General features: G+C 44.2%; 1 protein-coding gene across 1 annotated transcript; it reads right to left on the reverse strand.

The window, feature by feature from the left end:
• Positions 1–1,061: 1,061 nt before the first annotated feature.
• LOC120693835 (uncharacterized tatC-like protein ymf16) lies at positions 1,062–7,673 on the reverse strand. The gene has a single exon (XM_039977053.1). It carries the CDS (start codon positions 2,586–2,588, stop codon positions 1,773–1,775), a length of 816 nt encoding a protein of 271 aa, XP_039832987.1. The 5' UTR covers positions 2,589–7,673; the 3' UTR covers positions 1,062–1,772.
• Between the last annotated feature and the right edge of the window lie 2,834 nt (positions 7,674–10,507).

Genomic DNA, 10,507 nt, shown 5'->3' on the forward strand with positions numbered 1-10,507 from the left:
AAGGCGAGTGATGGGTAATCTCGGTCGGTAAAGAAAGGTACTAGGGATTGACCTAAAGCTACGACGTTGGAGAAGTTCATAGGTTCACACGTTGAAAGAAGAACGTCGGATTGAGACGAGAAAGCAAGTGCAAGGCATTCAATAAGGTAAGCTAGGGTTGGCAGAGAAGAACGATAGAGAAGAAATAGAAAGAATCGAATACAAAACAACTCCGTTGATTGAATGTCAAAGCCTTCGGCCCTTCTTCTTTCTCAACTTTAAAGCTCTTGCTTAAACCGATTGGGAGTCCTCCATCTCTCTTAAAGTTTTCAGTAATCATTTCTTTTTCATTCCAATTCATGTCCTGAAGCTTTGCAAGGATCGAATGTTTTCCTTTTCAGATTGAGCAATCTCCAATCACCTTAACCAAATTGAGTAGGATAGGCCAGTGGGCAGACCAGCTATAGAGAATTGTTTCAAAATGAAAAGAAGATGACTTGAGCCAGGAATCGAAAGATAAATAAATCGGGAACTTCAGTACTGCTGGCTGAGGACAGTGGTTAGAGAGAGTCAGGGAGTTATTGGTAAGGGCACATACTTCTATTCTAGGGGAAGGGTCAAGCCAGAGGCAGAGGCAGCAGGTCTAATTCCAGACTAAACTAATAATACCTTGCTCGAGAAAGGATAAGACATGGCTATCGCTTCGACAGCTTCTCCGGAGGAAAAGACGCCGCCCATAAGATGTGCCTAGAGATAACAATCATTTCAGAATCTCGTATAAGTGATCAACTACTTGTGCCTCCGAAAAGGTAGACAATCAGGAGGAAATGCACTCTTGATTTCCCTTCGGGGATAAATACTAATCTTGTTTTTCTTGTTCCTTACAGGAGAGAGAGTTATGTTTTCTTTTCTTCTTTAAGGTAAGGGTGAAAGTTGATATGATTATAGAGAATCAGTCCCTCACGACTGGGGGGCTATTCACAATCATTCTTATCTTTCCATTACCGAGGTAGACAATCTCTCTTCTTTTTCTTTTTTGAATCCTCTACGAGGGGGTTCGATATTATTTCTGCTAGTCTTTCTTTTTTTAGCCCTGATGAGTATATTTCAGTGAATCTATGGATGGATTCTACCGTTCATCCGGGGGCTACCAATTGCTTAACCAACCCGATTTTTTACTTCCTTACAGAAGAATGATAGACGGAAGCAGAATCAAGGGATCTTCTTGGTATGGTTGTAGGTCGGCGAGATGTCCAGTTTGTCTGTATGAGCCTAATAAACAAGCCTATGGGTACACAGTCAACCCGAGCTAAAGCTATTTATGAAGAGTGGCGGTCACAAGCATTGAGCACCAATATCTAAAAACAAAGCGTGGATAAACCGAACCCGGAGAATCAAGCGTCGGACAGCCAAGCCACTATTTCGCTTTGATCGAACAGAAATAGGATAGAGCTTTAGTACTCGATCGGTATGGGGAGAGGGAGTTTACTTGAGGGTACTGACTTGCCTATACTAAATAAAGGAAGAGTCCGCAAAGCTGAGCTTTCGGTTCGCTCCCCAGGCCTTCAACCCTGTTTGCCTCCTTTCTCTTGCTTGATGGAATAGTTCAATGCCCGAGCTCCAGCTTTGCTTGCGTTCTTCACCGGCGCTCGCCGGATGTATCACTCATCCCGAAAATAAGGCAAGGAGTCTGCTGTTTGTTATAATCATTACGGGAATGAATCGCATATGTTGGTTTAGAATTGCTCGGGAATTCATTGATAGTGACTTTTTTCAGTTCTAGGGGGGCTAGTCTACTCCTCTTTTTTCTCGATCGAGCCGCTTTCCCTCATTCTACTCGTCCAGCCCTCTTCACGAACTTGTACAATCAATGCCACAAAGATAGCAAACTCGATTATCGAATATATAAGGAAAGGGGCGACGATTTGGCACCAGATATCCGGAGGTGTGGAAAGAGCTGCTGTGATAAGCGGAAAAACCATCAAAAAACGACGATTGCTCGTGAAGGTTTCCACAGAAAGACCCCTTGGTTCTGGCAAACAGATCACAATTACAGGTACCTGGGAGCATACCGATGGAATGAACAAAATACGAACAGTTAACATAATATAGTCATAGATCTTAGGTTGTAACTTGATCATGAGCGAATTTGTTGATGTTGCACCCACGAAGTATGGAAAGTGCCAAACATTGGGAACTACCCGGGGAGGAGTTAGGAACAGGAACAAGGAGAAGCGAGAACCACTTAAATGGAGGAATCTATTGTATTTCTGCCTTTGTTCCCCATAGCAACTGGGGATCGAAAAGCACCAAATTTGATGACTTATTAAGGGAAAGACGAAGTAAGAGCATGCTATTGAAGACGTTGCAACATATGTCGGGGGGGCCTCCGTTGATTGTGTACGAACAAAATACGAGTCCAAAGGTAGGGTAAGAAAGGGTTTAGCTAATGGAGAAATTGACTCTTCCGGGAACCAGTAACGCGTAAACCATGTCAAACCAAGACCGATCAATATCCGAACGGAACGGATTCGAACTTCTCCTAGAAAAGTTTCCGGTGCGAAATTCCATTCAATGAGTAATTCAAAGGAGAAATGCATTTTCGGCATGCGGTCGGTAGGGTCTACTTCCCCCTTCCCTTTTTCGTCACAACAAAGAGAAGAAACAAGACCAAACCGAGACCGAGAGCGAGAGCGAGAGGAATTAAAGGGTGAATCAAAAATGGATCTAGTGGGCTCTCAATTACAGGTCCGCCTACTCCTGGAAGACCCGCGTCATTGGCAGGGCCGGCTTCAACTGGGCCAGGGCGACCCTCTATCTCTAAATGATCTATCCGCTCCAAGTTGGTGAAACGGCTCTCCGGATCCGGATTATTAGTCTGAATGCTGTCGAAAAAAGTCGTTATTTCCTGGCCTAATTCAGCATTCAATTCGTACAAATTTGTCTCTGTATTGAGTACCAAAACCTGGGGCGGATGACTATCGTCCCGCCAAGTGTGCTGAATACTGTGTAGCCAAGCATTCGAATAAATGCTCCTTTTCTTCAACTCGGTCATAGGAGCCCAATCATAGTTGTGTGGATCGGGCATGCAAAATTCACGTAAATTTCTATGAACATCTGACGTTGCGAATCGCTCCATGTCAGAAATTGAGAAGAATCTATATCTCATTACGCGATCGTTACTGTCCTTTCAGCTCTGCTCCCGAAAAGAGAAAGGAGACTGATCTTGACGTCGGCGTTGGTTTTTCCAACGAAACGAAGAAAAGTTTGATTTGATTGGTCTTTTTCATGCGGAACGGAACCGTATTAGTAAGCGGGCCCACACCTTCTCCATCCCTCGATCAATAGTTTATTTCTCTTCTCTATCCCCTTTCTCGAACTGAGCTATTTCGAGCATTTCATAAACAGAGCTCGATAGTCCCTTTAAGTATTCACTTTTCCAGGAGCCGACTTACCAGTTAGTACTGGCACTTTTACAGGAACAGTACCAGAGACTCATATTGTAAGAAGAAATTTTCAATTAGACACTACTAGTCGAGGACACGCGACAAGTTACGTTCTCATTTCGCAGAGATCGCGATCTTTCTATTCTATTCTTTATGGACCTGAGCTCACTTAATTGCTTTTTGAGGGGGCGCAGCTCATTATCTATGCTATGCATTTTCTCATTGGCAACAAATCAATGTCATAGCACTATTTCCACTAATCACTGCACAGAAATGCAAAAACAGAAGAGAGGGGCAGCCCAGACATGAGAGGACCACCACGCACAGCAACGATTTGCTGATTGAAAGCTCCCTAACTATGTGTCTGTGCGGATCAGGAACCAAGTAAGTAAAGGGATGGTTAAAGAGGCAAAGTGATGCCCGCCCAAGCAAGTGGTTTGTTTTCGAGAGAGAAGTGTTTTTTTTTTGAAAAGAAGAGCTCTTTCTAAGTTGACTTGCATTGCACAAATCATGCACATTTTTGAAAGTGCTTTGTAAAAGATCTTCAATGGAACGAGTTTCTTTTGACCATTCCCCCCTCTGACTGGGATGTCGTGTGTTAAAGCACAGTCTGGCTCTATAAGTAAGGAAATATCTCTATCCGGTTATTTGTAGTGAAAATCTGTCTCGAGGAGAGAACGAGGAAAGCAGGGAATAGCGGAACAAAGAAAGAACTCTTAGGGGAGGAAAGCTTGCCTTTCCGATTTATTCACAGGTAAATTCGGAGTTACACGAAGTGGAAGGACCAAGGGCGAAGCGAAAGAGGGCATTTGCGTTCCGGGGAGGGCGTCGCGTAGGCATAGTTCCAATGGTAAGCTGATAGAGCTAGCGAAGTAGGTATACACGAGATATGCTTGTTTTTTAGTTGGTTTTGTTAGTTCATCAAGTCCAGAATCGGGGATGCAAAGAATAACCGAGATAGGTAAGTATAGGTAGCCAAGGCGCCAGGTGTAAACGATCAGTCACGATTGGTCAAGGTATGCATGGGCTAGACCTAGAAATGTGACAGAGTTACTAGGAGGCGCGCAGCGGTATCTTGTATATTGAACCGTACGGGTTGAGTCGAGGGAAGAATCTCATTTATTTTTTTGAAGTATAAAGGTCAGTTTAATTAAGTATATTTTGGAGTATAAAGGAAAGGGCGTGCGTGTCATTAGTCAGCCCGTTTTTCTACTATTTCTATCGCGTTTCATGCTAGATCGGTCCTGTACTTTCTATTGGGTTTTCATTATCATCTTAATCGTCATTCTTCACTATACGTGGGTGGAAACAAGTGTATTGGGTTGCGGAGCTAGCACTGAATCAAAGTAGATCAAAGTAGGTGATATGCATGGGCTCCACTACATATTATATTAGTAAAGAAGTTGACTTAGTAAAGAAGTTGACTGGGAGGGAATCTCTAAATTAGGAGTTTTCATTCAGTCTGCTCAACTTGCTTTCCTGGAGAGATAGTGTGTGGGTATGATGGAAAAGGAGATTCCTAAGGTAGGCTTATGCGCCAGTGCAAGCTGTAGATTCGAGGCGCGTGCGACGAATAGATCCCACTTTCCTATGCTCTTCCTAAGATTATCGTAGTGGTTGATGAGATGAGGAACGAAGTGAGGTCAAGGGCAACCCCTTGAGCGACTGAAGGCGAGCCCGGATCCAGAGTTTGATGTAAGCAGGTAAGGTTTTAGGAAGTGAGCTAGCTCGTGTTCATCGTCGACAACGGTTCCTAGTAGTAGCTGTTTCTCAAGCAGTAGTTGAGGAATCTGTTGTTTGGATGAGAGGTTTGAGGAAGGTTAGGAATGACTAGAACTAGTAAGGATAGGGAAACCCAGAACTAGCTATGATACGGATTCTCTGGATTATCCCTCGACTAGGACAAGGAACGGCGCATAGCTACATTCCAGAAATGATCGATAGCTCGGATTCGAACAAGGACTAGCCCCGCAGGGCACCGGAGAACCCGCGAACTGGTTGAATAGATAAGGAAAGCCGAGCGTAATGTTCGTAATGACCAAGGGAAGGTAGGATTAACGGACTAGCGTAAAACAGGATATCCCTCCTTTTCGATTAGAGGACTAGTTCAATTAATGAATTCGAGTGAGGAAGTCATCTAGCAGCAATAAGATATTAATTGTAGCTGGCTCTGGAAGATAGGATCAATCCGGCTTGGCAAGATGGGGATACCCGGAAATAGGAAAGGAAGAAGTCAATAGTCAAGGCTAATGTGTCTCACTGGGGCAGTTAGGAAAGTAAGCAGGTCATGGGATTTCTTCGTAGCGAAAGACGAGGACAAATGTTACTAACGTCAACTAAAAGCAATGAAATGGCGAGAGGGGAAAAGCAAAGACTCTACTCACCCACTACCGGACTCTTTGACAGGCTTTCTCGAACGACATCCTTTTCTTTTCTCATTTGAATGATGGGGTTGTCGAACATCGATGAATTGTTCGCTTGAACGAACAAAGCATTCAAGGAGCAAGCTGCCTTGCCAATGGGAAAATGAAATACTGGAATTGTAGCGAAAATGAAATCAATTCATTTGTCATCGTCCGTGTCACCTGCCAAAGAAAAAAGACATATTCTAGTTTCCGAACATGGGCGTAATTCCTAAATATAGGAAAGCTAGGATTGGGTTGTCAAACAAGGAACTGGTATTCCTAGTGTTTGGCCACACCCGTCACTATCAATGATACGAGAAAGCTGCCTCGAAGAGCAGACTTGGTTGAACTGTATTGATGTACAGAATCAGCGGATCTTGCTTGTGTCACAAGAGTGTTGTCCTCTATATTTACATAAGAAAAGGAGATCCCTCTGGCCAAACCAACTACGAAGTACGAGCAGTGGGCTAAGATAAAAGCAAGGAAGTTGGCATCGGGAAGTAAGAAGTTCTTGCTAGACTGAAGATGATCAATGAAAGATAGGGTTTGCCAAACAAGCAGGGGTAAACGGATCCTGTTAGGAAGAAGAAGAGCAGGATGCAGGTACTGTTTAGTAAAGAAGGAACAATCCTCGTATTGGAACCGGTCGAGGAATATCCCTCACCCTCGTATTTGAAAAGAAGTGAATCAAATACAATAGTAGGTAGGAAAGAAAAGCCATCCTTTGAGTGGTAACTTTACCAAGGTAGGGATAGTCGAGAGCTGGATGCCGGCCTTATTCTGTTTAGAATAAATTTATTCACCGGCAAAGAAACGACTACTGCGAGCAGGAGCGATGCAACCGACGGGAGGACAATCCTAATTGGATTGGCGGACTAGTGAAATTCATGTAATTTAGAGTTGGCAATGGGAGCTGGTGATAAACAGGTAAGGAAGCACTCGACGAATAGTGACATTTATGAATGCAAAGCGGGGCCAAGGCAGATATACGGATCAGGGGTATAAGCTAAAACAAGCAGAAGCAAAGCCGACTTCGAACGGGGATAATCGATAAGGCTGCCCTCCGGTCATAGGATTAACGGATTAGCTGGAAAAGTCATATGCCTCGGAGAGCAAGACCTTAATTCAAAAGAGCAGGCCTTCGAAGCCGCGAGTAGAATACTTGGAATCAATCCCTTGACCTTGAAACCGAACGAACCGGCTAACAATTGCCGTAAAGCGTCTCTTCCTAAAACCTATCAGAGAATGCTCTGCCCTCTCTTTTTCCTATGATTATGGAACTAAAGTCTGAAATAGTTTTTATCAATGTTTTTCATACTGGCTACTAGCAGGCTTGGCTTGCCCATCTCCTCGTAATTGAACTCGCATTCAGCTGGTCTTGTTCTTGCGGTTGGCCTTTTGAACATGAATGGTAGGAGCTCCAACATTCGAAGGCGGCGAGTTGAAAGAGTGGCAGGTGTATTGGCTACGCGCATTAGTTGTTCGGGCGAGTAATGCCAGGGGTAAGACAAGCTAAGCGAGTTGGCTATTCATTTCGGTTTTGAGCAGACAGGTATCGGGTAGCAAGGCAAGCGGGTCAAATAGTTAGGGCAGCCAGAGAGGCAAGAGCAGGAAGCAAGCAAGCCGGTAAGCCGGAAGAGCAGGCCCAAGACAAGCAAGGCAAGGAACTCGGTTACGCCTGGAAATCCTCTTTACTTTCCACGAAAAGATCCACTTCAAAAGTTTATGGAGTAGAAGAACCCGCATAAACTCATATCGGTACACCTGAATAACCATATCTGTGAAACCCGGTCCATCTGTATACATCGATATTTTCACTGTATACTCATTTCCTTTCTGTTTCATTTTCCTCTCTAAAATAGCTTCAGGTTGCACTAGTTATTCTCCATCTTTCCCCACAATCGGCATGTCAGATAGGACTTGTACACCTTCCCCCACCCTTTTCTTCAATTGCGAAACATTAAAGACTGGGTGTACCAGTGTACCAGCTTTTAAGCTATCTTACTAATCCTTTATGATCACCCCCTGAATCTTACTTACTTCTGAACTAGTGTGCAACTCGTGGATGAAAGGAATAGTTTTCCACACATAATAAATCATTTGAGCTAATTCCTGAAAAGTTCGATTTTCCTCTTTGCTGATCATTGAAAAATCGATCTCTCAATTCCACCACTTGCCCGAAATCCTGAAATGTAACTCGACTAACCCAACTGCTCTTTGAAAAAGAACCACTTATTGAGTTGGTAATTGACGAGCATTTACTCTCTTTTTTAATCCTTTTTGAAGAGTCCCTTCTGACGTGGCTTTTTGATGAGAAGAAAGTGATAAAATTAGAAAACGTTTGCCCGAGAAGTACGAGTATATTGTCGCTGCAATTGAAGAGTCGAAAGATCTGTCGACACTCTCAATTCAACAATTGATGATTTCATGTTCGTCGCATGAAGAGAGAAATCTACAGCGCGGGGGAAACTCGGTTGAAAGTTCTTTCCAGTCGAAGTTGAGGAGCCCAAAAACCCTCGATGAATCAAGGGAATTTTAAGAGAAAGGGCGGCTCTCGTACTTTATATAACTTCCTAACATTCGTATTTTCGTTCGTTATATAGCGGATAAAATATCCCATTCATCCGTTAGTGATTTCTTGCTTGCATTGGCATTGAATATTCTAGTGTAGTGACTGGGGCTTCCATAGCCGCCAGATACCTCCTGCACGCCCTTCTGGGTTGAAGATTCCTACTCCTTACTGTGAGCAGTGGGTGGCATAGCTTTTTCTAGAGGATAGCATTGGCTGTCTTGCCTTCTTGATTGTACTTCCTATTAGTTCACGGGAGATAAAACCCATCTGGATTTTTTAATATCTATAAAAGTACGGCCTTAGTCGCGCATTGGTGTGAGCGAGGCGCCAGAAGGTGCTTTCTCGTAGAATCATTTCATTGGGAAAGGAAGTCTGAGCTCCCTCAATTGTGCACTCTTCACCTGGAAAAAGCGGAAACCGTGGATACGTCCAAGAGAAACCTTACTAAATTGAAGTAGGTCCGGTGCTGTTTCTGTAGAAAGATTTGACAGGGTAAGAAAGTTATCCGGTCGGTTGTCCGACAGTGCCGTAGTTGAATAAGCATTTCCTTTATTTACTTCTAGAAGGACTCGAAGTGAGACCAGAGAGAGAAGAGTTTTCCCGCAAACCATAGCGACTAGCTAGTCTCAAAACAAAAGAGTTCTTTTTACAGTAGCGGGGTTGGGAAAGTAAGGAAAGTAAAGCCCGATGATTCTGTGGGAAGGGACGGATTTAAAATTCCTTTTTCCTTCCTTTTTACGCCACCTCCACCCAATCCTTGAAGATACGAAGCAATCTTATATAAAGATTGACTAAGTGAAGGTTGGTATGGCCCAATCCCATCATTTAAATGAGAGTGGATCGAGGGAATGGAATCTAGACTATAGATTGTTTTTTCTAGACTATCAATTCAATCTATTCATCTCATCTTCCATTTTAGAAAGTAGCAAGCAGCGAAGGCTGCAGCAAGAAGTTTCGCACTCTAACTCGAAACGGATTTCGCGCATTGAAAGTGTCATCCCTTGCTTTGTTTTAACCGCCCTTCCTTTAAGTAAAAATATTCGAAACTCTTCCTAGAATTCGCTTTTCTATTTAGTACCGAATAGGATAAGAAGGGCTTCATTGCCCCCAGTATTCCCGCATGTAGCTTTGAAAAGGGTGAGGTGTTGTTCAGGGTTCCCTACCCCATTCAACATTTTTCATTTTGGCACAGTATAGTATACCCCTTCCTTGGGGTACGGTACCATATCAAATTCACTAGGGCCTCTTTCCTCTCTTTTTGTTGGCAACCCCTGTCAATGTATGTTTGATTTGGGAGGCTACCAATTCTGGAATTTCTTCTCGAGACATCCCCGTCAGTCAACTTCTCTTCGGGATGGGTCGTTGGTCTTTGTGGAGATAATGTGTCAGCCGTGGTAGAAGTAGCTCCCTGAGTAGGCATGGGCGCCCGCCTAGATGAAGGGATTTTCTCATCTTGAGGTGTCGGGAGGAGTAAAGGAGATTGACTCTTCTCTGTCATTAGCCTTTTTATTGACACTAGCTCTTTATATAGTCAATTTTTTTTAGGAGTATCGTATCGGTAGGCACAGATCATTGGTATTGGATGTATCGTTAGGTTGTGCCGAGTCAAATCAGCGGAGCAGATTTTTTTCCGTTGCAGAAAAGAGATCCCTTACCCTTTCTTTATAAAATGATGAATATGAAGTCCGGGAGGCTGCGGGTACTATGGATCCTCTGACTCCCAATCGGGTTACCTTCCCGGGTCTCGCCGGTGTTGCCTGTAGGTCGTGATGTGCCTCGAGATGGCCGTCTCCTGTCCCCCTGCTCGTGGGGAATCCGCTCCTGGGGCGTCGCTCTGCTGCGTCTGGCCCGTCCTCTAGGCACCTTTGGAGGGCAGGGAGTGTGACAACGTACATGCTTCCCTTTACTCCATAGGGCCTTTTCCTCAGTTGCAGGGTTTGGTGGCCCGAAATTTACTTGGCTTCGCCAAAAGGCCTCATCTCCAAAGCCCGGCTCGCGAGGCGTCCCTCTCGCTGTAGGGCGGAGCCCCCTCGCCTCGCTCTTGTGACATGCTATGTTTCCCTTCTTCCATTCTCCACTCAAGGGTGAGTCCCATGCGTCAGTTT

Source organism: Panicum virgatum, unplaced genomic scaffold (genome assembly GCF_016808335.1).
Source record: "Panicum virgatum strain AP13 unplaced genomic scaffold, P.virgatum_v5 scaffold_183, whole genome shotgun sequence".
Taxonomy (NCBI): Eukaryota; Viridiplantae; Streptophyta; class Magnoliopsida; order Poales; family Poaceae; genus Panicum; species Panicum virgatum.